This window comes from Meriones unguiculatus, chromosome 20 (genome assembly GCF_030254825.1).
Source record: "Meriones unguiculatus strain TT.TT164.6M chromosome 20, Bangor_MerUng_6.1, whole genome shotgun sequence".
Classification (NCBI taxonomy): domain Eukaryota; kingdom Metazoa; phylum Chordata; class Mammalia; order Rodentia; family Muridae; genus Meriones; species Meriones unguiculatus.
In genome coordinates, this window is record NC_083367.1 from 60238618 (window position 1) to 60265973 (window position 27356).

At 35.6% G+C, this 27356-nt stretch overlaps 1 protein-coding gene across 6 annotated transcripts in view; it reads right to left on the reverse strand.

The window, feature by feature from the left end:
- Qki (QKI, KH domain containing RNA binding) overlaps window positions 1–27356 on the reverse strand; it is a 133361-nt gene that overhangs the window by 92664 nt on the left and 13341 nt on the right. For all 6 annotated transcript variants that reach the window (XM_060373678.1, XM_060373677.1, XM_060373681.1 and 3 more), the window contains exon 2: window positions 2998–3140. In XM_060373678.1, coding sequence (XP_060229661.1) covers window positions 2998–3140 — 143 coding nt within the window. The remainder of the gene's footprint in view (window positions 1–2997; window positions 3141–27356) is intronic.

Sequence of the window (27356 nt, forward strand, 5' to 3'; positions counted from 1 at the left end):
ACTTAGAAAAAGAAAAAGTTCTCACTGCCCTATAAGCTTTGAGGCAAAGGAAAAAAAAATTTGTGTCTATTAGCATAAAGTAGCCAAAAGAAAAATGAAAGGCTAGAGGGATTTTTCGGTGCTTAGGGGCATTTTCAGAGGTCCCGTGTTCAATTCCAGCATACACATGTCAGCTCACAACCACCTGTAACACCAGTTCCAGGGGAATCTGACACTTTCTTCTTACTCCTCCAGCACCAGGCAGGATGTGGTGCAGATATGTATGTAGGCAAAACACTCACATACACGGCATTAAATTAAAAGCACACACAAAAAGAGCAAGAAAGGAATTCTACTTATAATAACATCAAAAACAATGCTATCACATACTGGTGAGTTCAAATAATTAGAATTGGTAAAATCTGTCCATTTTAGAAGACATATAATATCAACCTCTGCCCTCCACATGTATGTGCACACAATGAACACCTTCGCCAACACAAAACACACATGCTGGTATTGGACATGATTTTTAGATATAATATTTTAAAAAAGCAGGCAAACAAAAGAAAAACCACATGGAATTATTAATAAGAAAATAAAGTTTATGCACAGGAAAGGAATCAGTAAGCAAAATGAAATGGCAAGCCATAGATTGAGAAAATACCTGTAAGCCATCTATATATAAAAAATTAATATCCAGAATAGTGTATTCAGAATATAATACATAACAAAGCAATCTAACAAAATCCTAATTCAAAATAAACATGCAAAGGTCTTAAATATAGTCTCTTCTACAGAAGACAGCAATGTCTTTTTCAACAGGCACAAGAAAAGATCACTTCCATCACTAGCCAGCATACCAGATACCATCTCATACAAACCTGGAATGACTTCTATAGATGATATGTTAGCAAAGATGTGGACCTGTTCCTTACAGATGGGGACATACATAAGTGCAATCACAACCGGCTACACTATCCCAGGGAATCCAATGTCCTCCCTGGCCTACAGAAGTATTACATGCATGTGGTATACAAACATGCATGCAATCAAAACACCCTTATATATAAAAATAAATTTTAAAAAAAGTTTTTAATTGATGAATGAATTCTCAATTGAGACTGGAACAGGAATTCCAACAATTTATGAAATGGCCCAAAATATTTCTATCATTTTATACTATGTATTTATACAAAGCAGCATTCTCAGCATTGATGACTATACAATTAAAATATTAACCAGCCCTGAAAAACATAAAAGATGTTCTACATCCCGCAAAATAAAGTATTGAGAAAAGATTTAATTCCTGTTGTGTACATACTTATGTACGAATGCACATACACATTCACATTCATTAAGAGGCCAGAGATTATCTTTGGACGACTTCAAGAATCTGAAAGCTAGGTTCTCCAGAGATGAGATCCACAAAATCCTGCCGCTGAGGTTCTCCTCCAAAGCTCATGGGTTCCCATTTTACATAATTTTCTGCAATGCCCTATAATTATCTAACAAAGCCTTATGGCAATATTATTCTGCATTGTTTGTATGTTTGGCAACCAAAACTACTTATGAAAATAGAATAAATGTGCAAACTAAAGAAAGCTTTACTAAAAAAATCCAAATTGTGAAATACCAAAACTCCACCCACCATTAACTCAATTTAAGACATTTATACTCCATCTACAAACTAATCTATGAATAATTAACAAGTCTGATTTTTAACATAAAAGACATTTATTTTTAACATAAAAGACATTCTTTATTTCATTTGTTTCTAATAAGTATTCTCAAATGTAACAGTTATGATTTTTCCTTTATATACTGGTATTACAGGGTGACTAACCACATTACAGCAGTGAATTAACAAAGGTTACTGTTTTATGTACAATATATTCTGTTGGTTCTTTATATTCCTAATGCTATGACTGTATAATACAGTTCCTCATGTTATGGTGACCCCAGGCCATAAAATAACTTTTGTTGCTATATCATAAATATGAATTGTAATATATTGTTATGAATTGTAATATAAGTATCCCATATGTAGGGTATCTGATATGTGGCCACTGTGAAAGGGTCATTTGGGACTCCCAGCCCTGAAAAGGGGTCGTGAACTACAAGTTGAGAACCACTATGATAGGAACAAAGAAAAATAAAAACACTAGATAACAGTATTGCAGAAGTGAAGTGTGGGAGGTAGGAATTGGAGGAGGGTTGGAGCTGGACAGAAACAGGTGGCTTTTAGGAAAACTGGTCAGGGAAAGCCTTTGTAAAGTGATGTTTAAACTCAACCACACTTAAGGGAAAGAAGCAGCCAGTCACAGTGAACAGTGGATATAAAGATCTTGGAGCTGGGAATAGATATGACTTATTCTCAAAGCCAAAGAAAGGCCAATATGAGTACACTGGAGAGAAGTGAGAAAATCATTTAAGACGAGGGCAGAGAAATAGAATCAATTTTATCACATAGGGTTTTGTAACAAAAGGTAGAGCCTGGGGGTACTACAAAATCAGCTAGTATAGAAAGAGACTATTTCCAACAAAATACTACAGACTGGTTGAGTAACTGACAAAGACTGGAGGACAGAAGGAATCAAATTAGAAAGAGTCCTTCTCACAGAAACTTTAGAGCTGGAAGCCACCATAAAGCTCAGCACTCTCATTTACATAAAGAATGACATGGTTCAAGCTGTGGATTCTCTGTGGTCAAATTGAAGACTACCAGAGCTGCACTTGATTTTTAACATTCAGGACAAAAGTCTTTCCACAATTCTTGACCTCATTCTCAAATCCCAAAGTCTTCACTATAAGTATTTAACAAAGTAGCATAACTAAAGTCAAATGGAAATATATTTTAAAGAAAAAATAATTAGCCACACAAAATTATTCCCATTTCCAATTACATACACAATTATTTTAAAGCAGCTGATAATATTTACACATTTACTACAAAAGTTATCTCTTCACATATTATGTGAAGCAGAAAACATGAACATAACAACAAAATATACTTACATCTGGGTATTCTTTTACAGGCACATAAAGTTTCTCTTGTAACTGAACAATAGGTCCCACAGCATCAGGCAATTCTGCACTCCTTTTTTCTGTACTGCCATTTAATGTGTCATTGTACATGTCTTTCCGTACTCTGCTAATTTCTGTTAAAAGTAAAAGATTTAAATGTGTTAGACAAAAAGTATTCTTACTAATCCAGGAAAGGGAGGGGGCGCTTCACTGATCAAGTGTTAACACTCCAGTGAACAGCTGTTGACCTATCCTGTCATTATCTAACAAGATGACAACCCTCATTTCCACCATAAATCAAATTTATACCAACCAAATTATGCATCTTATTAAAACTAACTTTAAATCAGAGACTCTCAGTGATAATCCTATATTTAGTTTACCTAAAATGTTCATGTTTAAAAGTGAAGCCAATCATTTTAAATGATAGCTTTGGTTATGTAATTGTCATAAGAATACTTTCAAAGAACAAAATATAACAAAAGCTCAGAATAATCTGCCTCAGTAAGATTTAAACTGGATACCACTTTGTTGGATAATTTTGATATCTTTAACACACTCAAGATGTTCAACAGACAAAACATAGCAAGTTTGGCCACAGTCTACGTATGGAGTACAAATTCAGCAGTTAAAACTATGAAAAGGAAAAGGTAGACTGACATAACTCAAACCGTAAGTAAAACAACATTCCAGGGAAGAGTACCAGTACCTACTGAACAACACAACAGGAGATACAAAGAACTAGAGAAGCCAGGCGTAGCAGCATACTCCTGTAATCCCAGCACTCAGGAAGGCAGAGGCACCCGGATCTCTTGTGAGTTTGAGGACAGCCTGGTCTATAAAACAGTCCCAAACAGCTAAGGTTACACAGAGAAACCCTATCATGGGGGTGGGGAAAGAACTAGACAAGCCAAGCCAAAGTGATCAGCTACTATGAAACAAATATTAAGTACAAGGTTGATGCCTTACACTAGATCACTAAGATTAAGACTGATGAAAGGCGTTTCAAGAGGAAAACAGTAACAGAAAACAAACCACAGTTGGTTAACAGATAAAGTATAGATTAAAAAAAATAAGGAAAGACAACTAAAACCAATGACCTTAACTCTCCACCCCCAAAAAATCTGTATTATAATTCTCAGGTATAAAAGTATTTTTGAAAACAAGAAAATTGTATTTTAATTAATCAAATCCTGTAAATAAAGCAATTCTTCCATAAACTATTTAATGGGCTTCAGCTATATATCAACAGACATACTATCATTAAAATAAGGTATTCCACTATTAACGCTGGCTAGACACTTAACTTTCTCTCCATTCTATACAGTAATAGCTCCTTAAGAAAAAGGAAGAGATCCTAAAGATGCTCAAGTATACAGCAAGGACATTTGCTCAACCATGTTCCTAGCAGCTTTATATGTAATAGCCAGAAATTGGAAATAACAGAGATGACCCTCAGTTGAGGAATGGATGCAGAAATTGTGGTATATCTATCTATACAATGGAATACTACTCAGCAAATAAAAACAAGGAAATCATGAAATCTGTAGGCAAATAGTGGGACCTAGAAAAGATCATCCAGAGTGAGGTATCCCAGAAGCAGAAAGACACACATGGTATATACTGGCTTAGTAGATATTAGACATGTAATACTGAATAATCATACTAAAATCTGTACACCTAAGGAAGCTAAGCAAGGAGAAGGACCCTGGGTAAGATACTCAATCTTCCTTAAGAAAGGCAAACGGGACAGGCATCCGAAGAGGGAGAAAGCAGGGAACAGGACAGGAGCCTACTACAGAGGGCCTCTGAAAGACTCTACCCTGCAGGGTATCAAAACATATGCTGAGACTCATAGCCAAACTTTGGGCAGAGTGCAGGAAATCTTATAAAAGAAGGGGAGACAGAAAGACCTACAGGGGACAGGAGCTCCACAAGGAGAGCAACAGAACCAAAATATCTGGGCACAGGGGTCTTTTCTGAGACTGATACTCCAACCAAGGACCATTCATGGAGATAACCTAGAACCCCTGCACAGATGTAGCCCATGGCAGCTCAGTGTCCAAGAGTGTTGCTCAGTAATAGGAACAGGGATTGTCTCTGACATGGACTCATGGGCTGGCTCTTTGATCACCTCCTCCTGAGGGGGGAGCAGCCTTACCAGTCAACAGAGGAAGACAATGAAGCCAGTCCTGAGGAGACCTGATAGCCTAGGGTCAGCTGGAAGGGGAGAAGGACCTCCCCTATCATTGGACTGGGGGAGGGGCATAGGAGAAGAAGAGGAAGGGAGTATGGGATTGGGAGAGGATGGGGGAGGGGCTGCAGCGGGGATACAAAGTGAATAAACTGTAATTAATAAAAAGAAAAGGAAAGAAAAAGGAGGAGTAGGAGAAGACAAGGAACAGGACAGGAGCCTTCCACAGGGGCCTCTGAAAGACTCTATCTATCAGGGTATTGAAGCAGATGCCAAGACTCACAGCCAAACTTTGGGCAGAGAGCAAGAAATCTTATGGAAGAAGGGAAAGACAAAAAGACCTGAAGGAGACAGGAGCTCCACAAAGAGACCAACAAAGACAAAAGATCTGAGCTCAGAGGGTCCTGCAGAGACTTACAAATCAACTAAGGACTATGTATGGAGAGGACCTAAACCACCTGCTCAGATGTAGCCCATGGGCAGCTCAGTCTCCTTAGTAAGGGACCAGGGGCTGTCCTGACATGAATTCAGTGGCCAGCTCTTTGATCACCTCCCCCTTGCAAGGTGGCCTAATTAGGCCACAGAGAAAGAGGATACAGATGAGACCTGATAGGCTAGGGTCAGATAGTAGTGGAGGAGGACCTCCCCTATCAATGGACTAGGGGAAGGACTGTGGGGGGGGGGGGGCACGGGAGGGTAGAACCGGGAGATGAGGGAGGGGGCCTACAGCTGGGATACAAAGTGAACAAATTTTAATAAATAATAATAAAGAAAAAGAAAAACACTTTCACTCCAGTAAATATAACATATATTCCAAATGTACAATTTAAAAGTATTCATACTAAGAAGCTGTCAAATACGAATGCACTATAACTTTCTTTACTTAGCTTTTTCAGTAAGATCCACGAGAGAAAGGTATAATCCAAGTGTTCTTAATTAGTTATAAAATCTTAACTCAAAGAATTGCACATTTTTTTCTTTTGATGATTAGCAAATAGAATCAAAGAATGTACTGGAATAGACTAAAAGATTAAACCATCTTACCAGCCCCTCTAAAAGTTATCTTTATACTTCTAATATTTAATTAAATTAAAATTATCCATACATACATGCTTTATTTTAGTTCATGTCTCTAGATAAAAGTATTTTTTACTACTAGTTATCGTTTAAATTTCTTCACAATCTAGGCAATTCTTGTGATGAATAAGCATACCACCAGAATAAAAATCTACTCATTGTTTTTAAAAACTTTTTAAAAAGCTAAACACAAGCTTGGCGTGAAGGCGCTCTCTTTTAGTCCCAACACTCAGGAAGACGGAGGCAGGCAGACTGCTGTGAGTTCGAGGCCAAACCTGTCTACAAAGCGAGTTTAGGACAGCCAAGGCTACAGAGAAACCTGTCTCGAAGAAGTGGGGAAAAAATACACACAAGTGGCAAAAAACATACACATGGCTGGGCAGCACATGCCTTTAGCACTCAAGAATCAGGGGCAGGTGGATCTGAGTTCAAGGCCAGCCTGGTCTACAGACTGTTTCAGTACAGCCATGGAGGATACACAGAGAAACTGTTTCAAAAACAAACACTATTGTGTGCTAGCAAGACGGCTCAGCAGTTAAGAGCTGTACTGTATGTTCTTCCTATGGACCCAGGTCAATTCCCAGCACCAACATAGCCGTTCACAACTCAGTATAACTCCAGTTCAAGAGGATCCAACATCCTCACACAGATATACATGCAGGAAAAACCCCAATGTATGTAAAATTAATAATAAATAAATTAAAAAAAACTTACAGAGGTTCTTAACCTGATATTTTGGTATCATACATTTACATTATGATTCATAACAGTAACAAAATTACAGCTATAAAGTAGCAACAATATAATTTTATAGTGTGTGGAGGGAAACACCACGTATGAAGAACTGTGGTAAAGGATCATCAGGGCTAGAGATGGACTCAGGTTCAATTTCCAGTACCCTTACAGAGGCTCACAACTGTAACTAACCTGATCCCCTTTTCTGAGCTCCAAGCACACACATGGTATAATAACACAAATTCAGGTAAAACACCCATACATACAAAATATTCTCATTTTCTCTCTGTCTCTCTCTCTTGCTCAGTGGTTAAGAGCATATACTCTTCTTACAGAGGACCTTGAGTTGGGTTCCCAGCATATTCTTCAGGCATCTAACAACCCAAAGTAGCTCCAGCTCCAGACGAATTAAACACCTCTGGTATCCAGGCACACCTGTGCTCAAGTGTACATACTAACATATACACACACTCACAAAATTAAAAATAAATCTAAAAAATTAAAATACTAATTAACTAATAAAATTTGCATATAATAGAGGTGAGAAAGCTGTAAGATTGACACGCTAAAAAGAACAAAAAAAGCACCAAAACACAGTGGAGGGCTAGAAGATGTAGGTCAGTGACAGAGGCCCTTGGTTCAATTTTCAGCATTGAGGTAGGAGATGAAGGATGGAGGGATAGTGTTTGCTACAAAAATGCAAAAGCAGTTCTAAATAATCAAAAAAGAATAGCCAGCACCAAAACAAAGTGAAAAGCTAGAGATGTGGTAGAATGGCAGAGTGCTTATACAACATGTGCTAGACCCTGGATTCAATCTCAGGGGAGGGGAATTAGTATTTGAAATTTTATTATTTTATTATTTTAAAAATAATACTGAATTAATTCTTTTGAGAATTTTACACAACTCATTTTAATCATATTCACACACCCATACACACACCACCTAACTCCTCCCAGATTCAACCTCTCTACCTTCACCTCCCTGTCCACCCAAACTCTAGGTTTCGTGCCCCCCCCTTTTTGTTTTTAACACATCAAGTACAATGTGTTACCCAAAGGCTACTTGGGAGTGGGGCCTGTCCTGGTGCTGACTGCCTACCATTAAAGAAAACTGGCTCCCCCTCTTCTAGAAGCTAACAAATGCCAACAGCTCCTTGTGTTAGGATGTGGTTGCCACTGTTTCCCTTATATTCTGGGATTCTATTCTGGCTTAACCTGTCACAACTGCTCTAAATGCCTATACTCAAGGGCTCTGGTGTGTCCAAAAGCACTGTTTCCCTGAGGTTATCTACCATATCTGGCACTTAAAAATCTTTCCACAATCTCTTTATGGATGAACCCTGAGCCCTGGGGTGATAAGCATACCCCGTTTCAGGAAGACCACTCCACGGTCTTTTATTCTCTGTATAGTGACCAGTTGAGGGATTCTGAATTGTTAACTGCATATGCAAAATAACTTCTCTGAAGACAGTTTCAAGTTTCACTGATCTCTCTCAAAATAATCTATTTACAACAGAAACTGCCATAATGAAATAGATCAAGGTAAGAAAAATTAGGACTTTTCCAGGCTAAAAAGAAATTCAGACAAAAAGAATAAAATTTCAGTTAAGATGACATTAAAATATTCATGTAAATAAAACAACTTTATACAGACTATCAACCAATTAAGTAATATACCTTGTATTTCTATATATACACTTTGATAAATAACTAAAAGTCCTCTGAGTTCCTGTTACCTACTGTGTTTCTAGCTCCTAGAGCACTGCCTGGATCATAACAGGTCTTCAATAAGGACTTGGTGGGTTGAGTGTATTGGTGAGAAAATTAAGAGAACAGGGTAGGTCCTAAATTAAAGCTACACAAGCCATGGCTCTAACCTTCAAAATAACTGAAGTCTAATGTTTACACCTGAGTTTCCAGGCTTAAAGATTTATAACTCTAATAACGAATACAAATTATGTACAAGATAGAGCAAAAAATAACTAAAACACACTTGTAGTCCTCCAGATTACAAATTCATCCCTGAACCGAAGCAAGTGAACACTACCTTTCTAGCCAGAAAAGCATCAGCGATCTGAAATATAATACTTGTAATGTTCCAGTTGGAACAAATACTGATTGCAGTTTAATAGTAAGTGGTTCTTTGTGATTTGGGCTAAGTCTTTTATTTTGTCCTGGTGCCTCCTATAATCACAACTCACTTTACTGAATGGCTCAATTGAATCCAAATCTTTAGAATTCCTCTTTCTTTCCCCGCCCCCCAAATGGCCATGCTCAAAACTTTTCATTCCCTCAGTCCTATCAGAGATTCTCCTGACACTATCCTAACAAGTTGGTGTGATCACATCCAGATCATCACAGAAATATGCAATCGACTTTAGGGGTGTTCTAGTCCTTATGGTGGGTTCACCAATATGTTCCTTTATAAAGTACATAAAGTACTCATAACAACTGCATGTATTCTCTTCTGTCAGATATTAATAATAATAATGCTAAAATGCTCCACATACACCCACATGACTTTCACGCTACAGCAATGGTTCAGAAGGACAAAACTTCAAACCATCAGTATTTAAAACTTCCACGACAAGCGGACACGGGGTATGATGATCTATCCTCATTTAGAAAGACAAATGGGATATGCATTGAACGTATGACAGAAGTCTACCACAGAAAGCATGTGAAAGACTCTACTTAGCAGTGCTCCAAAGTAGATACTAAGACTCATAACCAAACCTTCAGCAGAGTGCAGGGAATCATATGAAAGAAGGGGAGTTTGATGTGGAAAGGATAGGAGCTCCACAAGGACCAAACTTATCTGGGCACAGGGTCTTTTCTGAGATGGACACTCAACCAAAGTCCATGAGAGGATAAAACCTAGAACCTCTGCTTGGATGTGACCCGTGATAGCTCAGTAATCAATTGGTTTCCCATAGTAAGGGGAACAAGGACTATTTCTAATAGGAACTCAATGACTGGCTCTTTGACCTCCCCACCTCCCAAGGGAGGAGCAGTACTGTTAGGCCACAGAGGAGGACTTTGCAGCCAGTCCTGAAAATACCTGACAAAAGGGAGTCATATGAAAGGGGAGGAGGTCCTCCCCTATCAGTGGACTTGGAAAGGGGCAGGGAGGAGATGAGGCAGGGAGGGTGGGATTGGGGAGGGAATGAGGGATACAGCTGGGATACAGAATTAACAAAATATAACTAATGAGAAAAATAAAATTATAAAAAAAAAGATTGGATTAAGCTTCTAAAAAATTAAATAAAACTTCCACGACAATAACTCCTAAATTGGGCATCAGTATTCCAACTAAATATTCCCATGATCAAGAAAGACAGTTTCTTTAAAATAGCTCTGAAGTTCTATGCATTAAATTTGTTTTTCTGAGTTAAAACTCCCATTCCTAAAACATCAGCCACTTGGTGCCACTTAGGAGCCTCATAAATACTCAATAAAAGTTCTGTGATATCTGTAAACTACCCAACATGGTTTTATGTCCTCCCATGTATTTAGATACAACCCAATTAATTAAAGTTTCTTTTAAAACCACAGGTCATTCCATAACAAAGATGTTAGTACAAAGACTAAAGTTGTCTACTTCTTGCAGTAAAGAGCACTAATTCCTTAGCAAGCTTAACATGCTGTGTTGTCATACTACTGGTGGAGCTAAGGCAAGTTTCTACCACTATCTCTCTCCACAGCTGTTCATTTAGATAACAGCAAACAATTTACAGTTTTTCTTGTTAATTTTCTACTATATATACCTATTCGGAATGATGTTGATCTGCTAACACTCTTTACCACTGACTAATTTCTGAGTCAAGAGGACTGCAATTCATAAATCACACATTTTGCTCTCTTGGACATCAAAAAACAAGCATGCCTTACAAACCAATTACCTGAAAAAAAAAATCTCAACATACGATATATATTCTCTGATGTTGGTATGGTTCGGGGTGCAGTTTTTACATTGTCTCACTCACTAACATAACCAGGCTGTCGTCCATCCAACTCACAATGCTCCTACTTCAGCCTGAGTGCTAGGATTACATATATACTCTACCACACATAACTCCACCGTCCTCTAGGCCCACCAGATTAAAGGGAATCTAGAGTTTGTACCATTAAATTCAGAAATAAAAACTTTTGCCTTCATAGCATTTGGACTTTCTCCGATTTTACCTTTCCTCAAGCAGACAGTCAGTGATCATGCTTTTTTTATTTTTCTTCAAAATTTTGTATTAACAAAACTGCTGGTGTGCCATCTGCAGTTATCTTCCATTTCTTTGCTTTAATTATCTTCACTTTTCTCTCTCCCTCTCTTTTTCTAACTAAGCTCAACTGTCAGGTGGTTCTGCTCCTAACAGAAATTACCAAGGAAGCAGGACTATTTGTTTTCCACGTGCTGTCCTGTGTCATCTACACTATTATTTGTCTCCTCCCCTTAGTGTATCTGATTAGGTTTGTTATTTCCCTGATGTTTCATGCTTCCATTTACTATTTTCCTCTGGCATTTTCTTTCAAATCACTTTTACTGTATTGGTATAGACCACACATGACCATACTAACTACAAGATTAGCTGCTGTGCATTGTATTAGAGTACCAGTATCAAGGACAACATAAGAAAACATCAGGATAGGGGAAAAAAAAAAAAAAAAAACAGCTGAACAATTTTGAACTAAAAAATTTAGTGATAATGTATAAATTCAATAATGCAACATTAGAAGACTTGATAAAAAATAAAACAGTTCTATTTAACTTTGTGATTTAGACTTTTCAACAAATTGAAATCAGTAAATTATAAAAAATTACTTACTAGCTGTTAATAGTTAACAAAGTACCTAGTAAATTACTTATTGGCTGTTAATAGTTAATAAAGCAATTAATAGTACACAAGCAATACAGAAAAACAAAATGCATTAAAGTTTTGGGACTTAAAATAATACCATTTTTTCAAAGTTTATAAAATACTGAGTATTTTTTCAAATAAAGCATTATCTTTCACACTCTACATTGTGGTAATTGATTCCAATTGCTCAACTGGCCATACATTTTTTTTTTTCTGGGCAGGTATCTGCTTTTTCTTTTATGTATCACACTTAAATCTATCAAGGCACACCTTAGCATAATATAAGACACATAGAAATATAGAAAGACCATGAAGAGGTTACACTTTATTTGATCATGACCATCTCGGTTTTTAAATTAACAATTTCATTGATTTGAACAAATTAAGAGCAATCTTTATAAACACATGCTTTAATTATGCATAGGCTTAATAAGGAATGTTAACATAAAAGTTTTCAGCTTTCAACACTAGTTTAAGTGGATTCTATTATTTGCTATTTGCAATTCGCCTTTTGATGGAAATTACAACATTAATGTGAACAGAAAAGTAAGGGTTTAGTATCTAAGATCTTATCAAATAAGTTTTTCTTAACATGACACTTAATAAATCTTAGAACAATATTAGAAATCGATTTTTATATGAAAAATACCTATCCTTCAAAAAGAAGCAGCTATTATGCAGTCAGATGTACTGAGCTCTTTCCTATGCTGTCCTCAAAAGAAAAAAAAATAACTAAAACCCAACTTATAATTTACCATGTACAAAGAAAGTTTAAAGTTTATTTTGAGCAGAGCAAATCCATACAATATATTACTTCATTGTTCTTATTTTAAAAAGCCACATCCACAAGCTGGAGCAAATAAATTTAAGAATAAGTTACTACAGAATAGGTTACTACTTAGTGAGATGTCTTCCTTGCTCTAAATATATCAAATCTTGCTTAAATTAGAGGCATTTGCTTTTAAACTAGAAAAAAAAATCCAAGCCATTGGTAATCCCAATGGGCTTTATTTGGAGAGTTAAACTGTATTTTATACCTCAACATTAAACCTAAACTTCTTTCTAAAGAAAAAATACATTAAGTATGGAGTTGAGTGGAAAGCATGAAAACTGACAATATACAATGAACACATAGTACTGCTCATGAGACACTAGCATTAGAATATTATAAAACTGTTAAGTTTACTGAAAATAATTTAGAGCCAAATCAGTTTTCTTCAAAATTCCACAAAACAATACTAAAATTCATGTGAAACACACACATATCCCTCAAATAAGTCAAGTATCAGCGACTAGTTTTTACTAGACACACAGCAACAAAAACTGCATGGCAATGAAATAAAACCAGACAGCAGAATCCAGAAATAAGCCAACACTGTTAGAGGCAATGATTTTAAACAACAGTACCAAAAGCATAAATTAGAAAAGATATTCTGAACAAAAAGTGTGGGAAAGCTGGATATCCACAGGTAGAATAATGAAATTAGATCCCTATCTTTCATCCTATATGTAGAACTCAATTAAAAATGGATCAAAGACCTTAATGTAAGATTGGAAACTCTTAAATGCTACAGGGAAAACACTTCAAGGTACAGGAATAGACAGGATGTTCTGAAAAGGACTCTAACAGCCCAGGAAATAACAAGAATTAACAAATGGGATTGTATAATGTTAAAAAGCATCGTAACAGCTAAGAAAAAAAAATAGCAGCCTACAAAATGAGAAAAAGGCTTTGTCATCTATATACAGCTGACAAATTAATAACTAATCCACAAATAAAAAATTGATCAAAAGAGTAAGTCATTCAAAACTTGAACACAAATGGAATCTCAAGAGTAGAAATGGCCAATAAATATATGTAAAACTGTTTAACATCCTTTACCACAAGGGAAACTAAAAACTAAATTAAGATTCCATCTCCTTCCAGTCAGACTGGTTACCATCAAGAAACAAGTGCGGGCAAGGACACTGAAGGGAAGGACAAACCCTCCTAACACCACTAGTGGGAATGGTGCAGCTACTATGAAAATCACTACAGAGACTCTTCAAAAAACAAAACACAGAAATGTCATATGATCTAGCTATTCCATTCCTAGGTACATTAAATAAAAAAAAAAAAATTCAGAGTCAAGAGCTGGAGAGATGACTCTGTATTTAAAAACATTTGCCATGCTTCCAGAAGATTGAAGTTCAAACCTCTCAGCACCCATGTCAGGCAGCTCACAACCATCTCTAACTCCAGCTCCAGGGAATTTAATGTCTCTGGGTTCTGCAGATACCAGCACTCACATCCACAAATCCACATACAGACGCACACACCTACACATAATTAAAAATATAAATTCTTTTAAAAATCAAAGTGAGTACCACTGAGATCTGCACTCCTATTTTCATTGTAGCACTAATGGCAAAAGCCAAGACATGAAATTAATCCAGGTGCTTATCAACAGATTAATGTATAAAGAAAATGTACACATATATACACATATATATGTGTATATGTATACAAACAAAAAAGTTTTATTTAGCTAAAAAAAACAAATTTCAAACAAGGACCATGTTTTTCATACTGGATATAGAGGTAAAAATTAACATGACAGATCTGTATATATGACATGTAAGTTGCAGGGGGACTACTAGTGGGAATAAAGGGAACATCAAGGAGAAAAGGAAGAATGAGTTAATGAAAAGAAGTAAAAATGAGTTGTGTTTTTAATATGCATGAATCAAAATGAATAGGAACTGTAAAGACTAATTTTAAAAACACATTTCATAAAAATGACCCTGCTGGTCATTGAGTTCCTCAGAATACTTAAACAGTCTTTATGTAATTCCAATTCTATGAAACTTTAAGGTAAATAACTCAAAAAAATGGTCACTGATTATTAGAAGATGATTAATAGAAAACCAGTAGTTAACACAAGAATTCAGGTTTAAAAGTAGTACTTAGGAACACTGCAGTTTTTAATAACCCTTCCTACTTATAAGAAAAGGGGGGGGGGGTTTACTCAAGACATGAAAGGTAAGAGATCTTTAAAATGTACTATTATAAACCTTTGATTATTTAATCAAGTTTGTGTATTTTCTTTCTTTCTTTTCTTTTCTTTTTTTTTTTTTTTTTGTGGTTTTGTTTTTGGAGAAAGGTGTCCCCATGTTGCTCTATCCTGGAGCTAGTTCTGTATACCAACTGGCCTTGAACTCAAAGATGCATTTGCATCTGCCTCCCAAGTCCTGGGACTAAACCTGTGCGTCACCACCTCGAGACTTCAAAATTGGTTCTTTTGGGTTTTTTGCTCATTTACTGTATACACAGACACTTATGCTGCACACCTGTGTTAAGTCAGAGCACATATTTCAGGAATCTGTTCTCTCCTTCCACCAAAAGTTTCAGTGACTGAAGAAAGAGCTTGAGGCTTTCTTAGCAAGTACCTTTTCCTGCTGAGCCATCTCAACAAGATTTTTTCACTACTGACAGGAATACTAGCAGTAGTGGATTTATACCTAGAGACCACAAGTAAGAGGGAAGGAGATTTACAGATTCTAATTAATAACTATCAAATTAAAGAGAGCGATTTTTAAATTACTAATAGGAAGGCATTATAGTTATAATGGCAAACAAGAAGTCTATTCAGTGTACGCTAAAATCAATGAGCAACAACATGGGATACTGTTAATTACAAAGGAAAAAAGGGACCTTTATTTTGAAGGAATATGTAAAACATAACTCACCAAAACCAAGCAATTAAAGATAACACATACTCTTCCTAGTTTCAAGCAAAGCACTTGTGCATGATTGCATGATTTTCATGCCAAAATACATAACCTCAGTCTAATCATTAAAAAAAAAAAAAAAGAAAGAAAATCAGACTACATACTTAAAAACTTTTTGAAAGTACCCAAGACACTGGACAGGGGAAGGTGTCATAAAAAAAGGGGCAGATGGTGAAAGATAAAAACAGCACCACCACAGAATTAGAGGCTCTAAAGGGGAGAAAAAATGCACAAGCTGATTTAGCAATGCACTCATATAATCCCTGACATAGGAGATAAGAGGTTGGAAAATCAGTTAAGGTCATCCTTGGCTACACAGTTAGCTAAAGGCAAGGATGATTTGTATGAAACCCTGACTCAAGCCAAAGGGGAAGGGAGAATGGAAGAAAAATGAGAAGTAAAAAGGACTGGTTTTTAAATCTGGGCAAGATTTTCAAAACATTTATCAATTCTACATTAAATGATGTATTTTCTGCTTTCCATAATTCTATTTATGGTTATATATCACTTAATATGAATATTATTTTTTCTATTTTTTTACAAATCTAAAATTTATTTCAAAGTAAAAAATTAAATTTAAGAAGTCTTTGCTTTGTCCTTTAAACTTATTTATTCCAGTGAAGGAAGGGGAACATTCATGAAAAATGTCACAAAAACATCATACTATCTAGTAAAAAATTTAACTTACCTAGTCAATAAAAAAAGAGAAAATGTTTATTCACTAGCTAAAATAAGGAAAGCAAAGGCATTCACAATAATCTTTCCTATAGTTTGAATAACACTATTAAATTTTTAACTACACAGCTTATCTTTTACTTCACCAGGCTCCTGTACATTTATATTCTTAAGTTAGTGCCTTCAAAAAAACAAAAAACAAAAAAACCCACAAAATACTCAAAAAATACAAAATACTGTGAGTACAATCATAAAAATCAGATTCAAATTAAAACAAGAGCTTTGAAGAAGTTAGATGTGTAGGGGTGAGGAATAATGGGTTGTTTTATCCTAACTATTTCTTTTTATTTACCCTTTTTTTTTTTAATTTGTATTCCAACTTCCATGCTGTTTCAAGGAAGGAAAATTCTAAATTCCACAAGTTTTCACACACACACACACACACACACACACACACACACACACCTTAATGCCATCAACAGCAGCAACCAAAAGGGAAAAAAAAAAAAAAATCAATGTGAAATTATACAAGTGTTACAGCAGGCCAAATACAGGAACAATCTCCCATACTATAAAAAGGCTAAAAAGAGGTTTATTTAGAATTTAAAATAAAAATCTATCATATACAACATTCAGAAAGATCTTTAACAACAAACACCAAGATTGAATTAAAACGGTAAATGATATGTCCGCAAAAATCTTAGTTCTTTTTTTGTGGTAAGAGACAACAGGGCCCTCAAAACTCCAAGTAAATCCAAGTAAAATATCACTGTAGTACAGTCAAAGCCCACTAATTAAACCTTAGTTGGGTTAAAGAATCAGAAAATCTACATGAAGTTGCCCGATTGGAAGAAGTGGGCTTATTACACTATTATTGTCTCTAAAGTGTACATTCTAGTCAAGCCCACTACCCTCATAGCGCCAGTCATATCCAACATCTTAGCACATCAACTTCACACATCTGAAATCAAATTCCAGTCTTTGCTCAATTTGTTCTTCCTGGTATCAAAACAGGCAGATCCGGCCTTACACCTCATGTCCCCAAATATTACGTACTCGGTTTTCAGAGTACACATATTAGCATCTTACCACCTCAACCTGCACCACTAGTCTAGCCACAGCTACCTCAGTAACACACCGCACCGCACAGAAACATACCAAGCTACATTCTTAACACTTTCACCTAAGCATCAAATGCATATACACGCCTGACAAATTTACTTAAGTCTCTCCCGTAACATAAAGGCTCTTCTCAGCAAAGCTTGTTCTCTTTATTCTGGATATGAGGTTTGCCAATAATAAATGTTCATGACAGCAATGTTAAAGTCCTTTAATGTATCTCAGACAAGGTTAAGAATTTCCTTAGAAGTACAAACTTTTCAAACATCTATTTATCAAATATGTAGCAAGGCAATGGCCAAGGCAATAGGCAAACGGTATTATGAAAATAGACATGGTTTCTGTTCTATCAGAATCCATATGAGCAAAAATATAGTTGAAACAAAGCACTGAGATATGACCTCTCAACAAAGTGTCAACTATTTCCTAGTATCACGTAAATATATTCTTACTTTTACTCAGTTTTATCCTTTAGAAAGTCTACAACAGGGCTGGAGAGATGGCTCAGTTGTTAAAAGCTAGGCTCACAACCAAAAGAGAAAAAAAACAACAACCTATAACATAATCTGAGGGATTTATGGCTACAAGCATTTTCTACATAACTAAGAGGTGTTCCTAGACTTCATTACTCAGGGAAAACTGAGTCCTCAGAGAGGAAACTGAACTCAAAGCTCCTTTTCTGATTTCTCCTTTGTGTTCAAGACTGAGTTTCCGAAAGCACACATGTATGTACAACAAAGTATCTGGGAAAGCAATCCACCAGACACTGCACAAGAGGCATATCCACAGAGCAGTAGCTCACAATTCTTCAAATATTTTTAATTGTATGGGTGTTTTGCTTTCATGAATGTGCACCACATTTATGTCTGTGTACTATGCGCCTGTCTGGTGTCTATGGAGGCCAGAAGATGGCTTCTGATACCCTGGAACTGGTATTAAAAATGGTTGTAAAAGCTGTCATTTGGGTACTGAAAATCAAAGCCAAATCCTTCTCTCCAGACCCCTACACCTACTATTTTTGAAAACTATTTTTTCAGCTAGTACTACTCTACACCTATTTTGCCATTATCCAACCTTTTTCTAAAAAAAAGAATTTACACTTTGCAACCAGGTGTTAATGGGAATCAAAGACTTGAATAGTGGTAGTTATAACAAGACAGAATTTGGAATTTGAGGTAGTAAGGCCTTATTTCTTCCTATACAGCTTCCTAAGAAGTCTGTCTTAGAGATAAGAGTTATAGTGTGTTTGGGTAGATTTCCCTACAGTTAAAAACTATTTTTTTTAATCATTGTAAACCTAGGAAACAGATACGAAGTTTAAGTATTTTTATTTAAAATCACTTAACTTGTAATTGAAAGTCAGGTTCAAAGGTCAGCTTTTTCTAAACTTATATTCTTTCATTCATACAACATACCATCTCCAGTATTACTTTTCAATCTCAAAATTAAATTTGGTTGCTCCTGGAGCAAATGGCTACAAGTAAGAAAACCAGTAACAAGAGCCAAAGAGAAAAGAGGAAAATAATGGAGAAAGAGATGTAAAATTGAACCTAGAGCAAAGTAGAAAGACTGTGATAATGAGGCAAAGAATGGCATACCCAAATTAAAATTGGAATGAAAGTTGAATCAAAGATACTCATTCAAGCCATGACTTCTTTCAAATTGTTATTTATTAAGCTTTGCACAGTCCAACCATGTTTAATGATCTACAGCAATACCTGAGATCACTCTAAGGGTAAACTTGCAAATTAGATAGAATAAATAATTTTGAAAAGCAAGTATTTATACAATGTCTGGAATAAAATGGACGTTCTAATAGTATGGACTGAACAGTTTCTATGGAACTAGGAACTTTGTTTAAAGACTTTTCCAGAAATAACAGATGGCACAACTCTGACTACCTCTAGTGTGTTTTTAAATTTTCTGATAACCCATTTTTGTAGTTAGTGTTATTTTAAATAATAGCTATCATTCTTTGGGCCAAGTGATTCTGTTTTTCTTGTTCAAGGCACTTTCTATTTTATTCAGAGATCCATCAAAGAGGTCAATGAACAGTTGTGTATTTTACAGGTGCCACACTAAGATTTAGACAGGTACCTTACCATTCAAATTAGGCATCTTTCCCCCTTGAAACTGACAAAAAATATTCAGAACAAACTCAACTTCTGCAAAGAAAGAGCTGTCTTCTCCAAAGGCCAACCTTTGTAGGGCTAAATTATTGACATGAAACAAAACATAAAAGAGTTGTTTAATTATTCTGAATAATACCTCACAAATACTGTCACATGGAAAGTAGAAAACTAATTAAGTCCAGTCACTGGGGATGACTATAAGATGTGAACTGGAGACAAATCTTTACCATACAGTAATTTATATACTAGCCTCTCTACCATCTGTAGTTTGGTAATTTCAAAGGCACCAGAAGGATTCAAATTACATTAGCAATCCCCGGTGTATTTATTTCTAAGCAAGGAAGTGACACGAGGTAGCATGATCTCTCAAAACCAGGTCAACTCAAAAATGCCAGTAGCATTAGTAAGGGGTGTGCCAAACATCAAAACATTAAAAAAAGAAAACTCAGTTTAAGAAAATCAATATTAGAGATGGCTCAGCAATTAAGAACACTGATCTTCTAGAGGACCATGGTTCAATTCCTAGCACCCTCCAACAGTTGGCTCACAACTGTCTTTAACTTCAGTTCCAGGAGGTCAGATGCCAGACTCAGCCTCCACAGGCAGTGCATGCACACAGTACATAATAGGCATACATGCACATAACTTTAAAAAAGGAAATCATTATAATAGAATAAATAGTGTTGAAAGAGGCCTACTGTACTTCTAAGTATGTTGTGCTGTTTGTTTTTTGTCTTGAGAAAAAAGGAAGGGCACAGGCTTGTCTGAATCTCAATGGAGATAACCTAAAACATACAACAGTTCATGAGCCCCTCTGCCTTTGCCAAGTTCGGAGTATGTCGGGGGGAGGGGTAGTTTTGGTTTGTTTTTTCAAGACAGTGTTTCTTTGTGTAGTCTTGGCTGTCCTGGACTTGTTTTGTAGACCAGGCTGGCCTGGAACTCACAGCAATCCTCCTGCCTCTCTCTCTCTGCCTCCCTGGGTACTGGGTTGAAAGGTGGCAGCTGCCAAGTTTTTAAATTAAAAAAAAAAAAAGGTACTTTTTCACAGAATAATACTGTCAAATCAAGCTACTTACCATCAAGATATCCTTAAGAGGTAAAATTACTGACTAAAGACAACTTAATATCTTAGGAAGGACAAGGAAAGATAGGAGAAACCCTGACTCCAACTCTGTTCAGAACTAATGTAATTTACTACCTGAACAACAACAGTCTCACAAAGTAGCATTGGCTTGCCTGGAACTCACAATGTAAACAAGACTATCCTCTAACTCATTGAAATCCACCTGTCTCTTCCTCTGGAGTGCAAGAATTAAACATGTACACCACCAGGCTGGCTCAAAATCTTTACAAAACAAATGACAGAATGATTATAAATGCAATCAATGGTGAGGAATAAACTATCAAAAGCACATTATTTGTTTAGTGTTTATCATTTCTTCATCTCTAAAATGAAGCTATTCCCAATTCAAAAAATGCAGTGAAGATTGAGACTATATATATGTGTATGAATATGTGCATGATAAAAAGATAAATATATAAATACATGTCTTATGTGTAAACAATTCCAAAGTAATAGTATTAGTTACTGCTATATAAAATGTCTCCCACAGACTCATGCTATATTTTAATAGGTAGGTCTACAGCACTGTTGGAATATCCACTGAATAACTATCTGAAAAGTGTTTCAGATTTTAGGTGTATTCAGATGTTGAAATGTTAGCACACACCTGATGAGACTGCCTTGAGGATGGGACCAAAGTCTAAATAAGAAATTCATTTATGTTCATGTACATCTTATATATACAATATTTTTAGTGTGGCCCAATTTTTATGGTGAGCAGATGTGGAACTTCCCACTTATGGCACCATGTCAACCCTTAAAACAGTTTTGGATTTTGAAGAATTTTGAATGTTCAGATAAAGGCTGTTCAACCTGTATCACTGTTGTAGCAAATTATTGTTATTCAAAAGTTCTAGGCTTAAAGAATACTTGGAAAAGGCATCTAGCACATGTTATCTACAAATGAATCATAAACAGGAAAGTAAAGGTATAATACACCAAAAAGAGAATCACATGTTGACCTAAATACTGAACTGTCCTATCTTACAAACTACTGAAATATAAACTCCACATACAGGCAGCCTATTAAAAAAGACCCACAAATGTTCAGGAAAAATGGACTCTTAGTACTTTTCTCAAATAAACTCTGTTTAGAGGATCAGAGCTTTTAGTTCCAGAGTCTGACTTTTAGTTTAATCAGTTTTCTTAAGTCTAAGATTATTTTAGCTTCAAATGAGTTTCATGGAGGACAGAAAAACTGGGGTAACATTTCGGTTTGTAATATGAACTTAAGTTTATAAAGTACACTTTTATAAAATTGTAATGTAGATTTACATACCAAGTAAAAAACCGTTAAAATGGTTACCTACACAAAGCAAACTATCTGATGCTATCAATATGAAACTGTAATATTAATACATGCACTGTCTTTCTATCACAGCACACATAGACCCTGTGATTGAACTATATATGACTGTTCAAAACACGACTCCAAAATTAACAGCCCAAGACTTAAATACTTGAGATGCTTTAGGTTTGGTATCAAGAATCTGAAACTAAACTGTAGCTGCATATACTACAATAATAACTGAGTTCCACACTTGATTTAATAAAATAAAGGACTACAGAGCAAGTTCTAGAACAGCCAGGGTCACACAAAGAAATCCTGTCTCAAAAAGCCAGAAGGGCAGACAGACGGACAGATAGAGGGATTGGTTGGTGGACAGATGTCATCAACCACTGTCTACAGGAACTGAGATTATTATACTGAGCCAGTTATACTTTGATAATCCATATACATTTACAGCCTACTAAACAAAACAGTAGATATTTAAAACTAAGTACATATACAATATTTCTATTCTTAAAGTATAGACAAGCAAATGTAAATTATATGCCTGTATACCCCTGATTCTGCCTTCATCTTAGATGTAAAACCATAAAATTTTAAGTTTTGTCACAAAGCAAAAATAAAGCTTCTCATTTATCTGATCAGGTATAGTTGGGTTCACATAACTGTAATAAATCCACGTTCTAAGTTTTAAAGTTGCCACAGTTACTAAAATCAAATAAAGCAGATGACCAAGCATTAACGTGTCACTGATAATGAAATGACAGCACTGACTTTTTTTACACTGTGCCCTCAGTGCAAATCTCAGTGATGATAACACAGGTTACTTTCACTACTACAGGCTAAGGTAGTGAATCACTCTTCCAAGGCTTAGCACTTAACATGAAACTACTCACTGAAAAAGATACAATTACTGGTTCATTTTTAGTATTTTTAAAAGAAATACAATCTTCTTGATTTCCATACCTTTATAGTTAACCTACAACCTCAATAAATTGTCTCCTGACTACAGAACATTTGTAGGGCCCTCTTCTTCCTTCAATCCTTGTTTTTGAATCACCAAATATTAAGTTTTAATGCCTGCTTTAAAAACTCAACTCTAACTCTATACTTGAAAACAAATTTACCACAACTACACTCTTCATACTTATTATATTATACTGCCCAGAAAACATGATCAATTAGATCAGGGATATACATTTTAAAAAAATCTAATAACCTTCTTAAAATAATCTTTACTTCTCTTTAAAAAGATGCTGTGTGTGTGTGTGTACACAGGTTTTTGTTAAGGCAGGGTCTCACTCTGTAGACTCTTGCTGTACTAGTATTGACAATACAGCTGATCAGGCTGACCTCCAACTCATAGATCTACCTGTCTCTGCCTTCTGCGTGCTGGGATTAAAGGTTTGCACCACTACCCCCAGCTTAGTAATTTTATTATAGTAACATTTTATATTCTACATTAGCAGTTTCACATTTAGAACATTTACTATCCTAGGGTGGGTTTCAGTTTTCATGTGTCACAAATAGTTACTCTAAATAGACAATGCATAAATTCTCAAAGAACAGACAAAAAAATTAAGGTAACAACTGATGGCATTTTATTGTTATTTATAAGCCTTATGTGTTTGCCTCTTCAAGGTGCAGTTCCTCGCATACACGGAGGAAGCAGGGAATACAGGGCATAGTAGTGAAAGGATTTTAATTCATTAGGAATGTCATGTATTGAAAAGACAACAATGTTTGAAATATTCAGTAAAATGCACAAGAATATTGCCAAAGTCTTACATCTAAGATGAAGGAACTTTAAACTGTCTCTAGTTTTTAAGTAGAAAACTAAAATGTCATTCATCTGAACTAAGCAGGCCAAGCAAAATATCCTATGATTCCAATGTTCTCCTCAATGTCGAAATGGGTGGGTAAATTTAAAGCCTCTTCTCTCAAGAGTTGCTTTATAGGCAATTTTCTCCCAGTACCAAGGCCTGCAGTTTCCATTTAGCTGCCAGTTTGTGATTAAATTCATCACCTTTATTATAAAAATGTGCTTTACTCCATGGCCTACTGCACAAAAACTGTAAGAAAAACATTTTTCACTGCTAACAGCAAGATCGTTCTAAGGCAACTACCACATCCTCAGAGACCTTAACTTTTTCAACCTGCTGCAGTAGCCTGTATCACATAGAGAAAGCTAACAACTGTGAAACCTAAGGAAACAAATTGTATGAAAATATCATGCTTTAAGGCTTTCTGAGAAAATGTAACTAAATATCCAGTTTTCAATACTTCAATTTTCACTTCCTTTTCTTACTTTACCATGATAGACTGAAACTACAACTAGCGTACTGACAAGAAGGTGCTCTAGTACTAAACTATATATACTTCAGCCTCCAAACTTGAAATGTGTACAGAACTACAAGATGAAGTCAGTGTCTAAAATATTTCCAAAGTCCAATAAAAAAGACACCATTTTTAGGCACTAGAAACTGTGTGCTTATCTTTTTATCCCATTGTTTACAAGTTCATGGCTTGTTTCAGAATTTAACTTTTACCATCTGGGCACATGGCCAATAGTCAAAGACAAATGTTTACATAACATTTCTACCTGATAATTCCTTTTCAAAGAAGATATACTTGGGACTTGGGGGGAGGAAGTATCAGAAAAGAAATGCTTCTCAAATAGTTATATTTAAACTAGTTAATCTATTTAGAAAAGCAATCTTGCTCATTTGTTTGGGAATTTTTTTGTTTTGTTTTGTTTTTGTTTTTCAAGACAGGGGGTCTCCTTGTAGCCTTGGCTGTCCTAGATTCACTTTCCTAGACCAAGCTGGCTTCCAACTCACAGAGATCCACATGCTTCTGCCTCCCTGAGTGTTGGGATTAAAGGCATGTGTCAACAGGCCTGGCTTGAAATTTAGTTTTTTAAAGATTAGCTATAGCTAACATCTTAACAAACCTGGTCAGCAAGCCAAAAATCTCTTATAAACATATTTGTTATTTTTCATTTTAGAATACAGAGAGCACAAAACTAAATCACACACTAAGACAAGCTTTAATAAGAGGGATTATCAGATTATAAAACATATGTCCCTCAAAGAAATTTTCATCTTCTTGCTAGAAAACATGGTTATTTCCTTAAAGTCGGGCATCCTTCTGTTAAATCTTCTCTAGATCATTTTATCTCATTCATCTCTATATCCCTAGAATCCAGTAAGATGGATTAAGGGAAAGAGTTGGAAATTAAACTATAACAAAACATTACCTTTCTTATAACTGTATAAGCCATAAACATTAAATTAGTATTATTAATCATAACCAGAATTTTTAATAAGCTTTTCTAACACTAGATTGTATCACAGATAGAAGAGGAAAACATTTCCTAAACATTCACATTAATTATATAAATACACATGTATACATACGTATTTTACTTTTAACAAAGTATGTCTCTTGATTAGCATTTAAAAATTTTTAGCCAGGTGTGCTCACCTGTATTCCCAGCACTTAGGGAGGCAGAAGTAGGCAGATCTCTGTGAGTTCAAGGGGAGCCTGGTCTAGGAAAGTGAGTCCAGGATAGTCAAGGATACAAAGAGAAATCCTGTCTCAAACAAAATTTAAGAATTTGTTTGTACTTTCAGTCAGAATACAAATAATGCTAATGGGGATAATCAAAGAAACTCTCAATTTACAAAATCACAAATATCTAGAGAGACACAATGAAACACATCTATAATTGGAGAAAGCCCTGAAGAAGTGGTTCCAGAAAGAAATTCAAGACCAGCCTGGGGTATATTTCAAAATCCCAAAATGGGGAGAAAAAAATCCTCAGGACACATGGATGATCCTCTTCTTTATATTACCACTCTCTCCAATACCTCCTTGCTCCCCACCTCTTCAGGCTCCAAAGCCATCTTTACAGAACCACAAAGTGACTTTATAATTCCTTAACTTGATACACAACTTTAGCTATCATGTTACAAAACTTGTTACTATTTTATATCCTATGGCAGTCAGGTAATCCATACCTGGAAATCAAATTTCATATAGATAAAAATGAAGCGTGAAAAATAAAATACCATCATCCTTATCACAGGTAAAATACAATTTTCTTATAACCTAAAACCTATCTAGGATTTTCAAACTCATATCTTACTTTTGATCTTAATTATTTCCCTATCCAACATATTTCACTTCCTATTTACTCATCCAACCTAGTAGTGGAGATGGAACCTAGATCTTGAATACACAAGGCAAGTAAGTGGTCTACCAATCAAGACAGTGTTGTACCACTAAAACAGACCCACAGCCCTTATTTATTCTTTCTAAGATGATGGGAAGCTTCATTATAGCCTACAGAAAATACAGATCAACAACTCAAATGGTTGTAAATAATAGCCGACAACTGCAAACAGAGCTACCACCATGAACTAGACAATCTTTTGTCCTTGGTTTAACATTGGTTTTAATGAGAATATAAGTCTATGCACTGGATGCTTAATTTTGTTCTTATTTGGAAGAAATATTTAAAAAAAAAAAAGACTTGGAAAATATGTCAAGTAGCAAAATAAAATTTTAAATATTTGAGACTTCACATCTGATGGTAGCCAGCAACGTAACACAAATTAACAGTCATGACAAAAATTCTCCTCAGATCAGGCTTAAAGGTACTCTTATTTGTTAACAAGATAACTTGGATAAATTCTCCAGAAGACCCAACTTAGCTACCATTCCTGAAACCAGCACTGTCTAGACCAGTGGTATTCAACCTGTGGTTGCAACCCCTTTGGGAATTGAATGACCTTTTCAACGGGGTCATATAAAGATACCCTCCTGCATATCGGATATTTATGATTCATAACCTAGCAAAATTAGTTATGACATAGCAATGAAAACTTTATGGTTAAGGGTCACAACATGAGAAATTGTATTAAAGGGTCATATCATTAAAAGATTTAAGAACCACTGATCTAGACCATAAAATTTCTTCATACTTTCATCAATGAAGTGTATTTGCATACATTAATTTCAAAATTCTTTCCAATTACAAAACTTCAGAATTGTATTTCTAAGAAAAAGGCTAACTTATTTGTTTGCTTGCGGGTCACCACTCTGTCTTTAGCCCTTTTTTTTTTCTTTTCTTTGTTTTGAGACAAAAGGGGGAGGGGTTCTCTGTGTAGCCTTGGCTGTCCTAGACTTGCTTTGTAGACCAGACTAGCCTCAAACTCATATAAAAATTCACCTGCCTCTGCCTCACTGAATGCTGGGATTAAAGGCATGTACCACCTAGGTTCTTTAGTCATACACAGGAACTCTGCAGGCCAGCTGTGAAAATGTGTTTCCCCCATTCTCCCAGAGTAAGATGACAAAAATCAAAGCAAAAA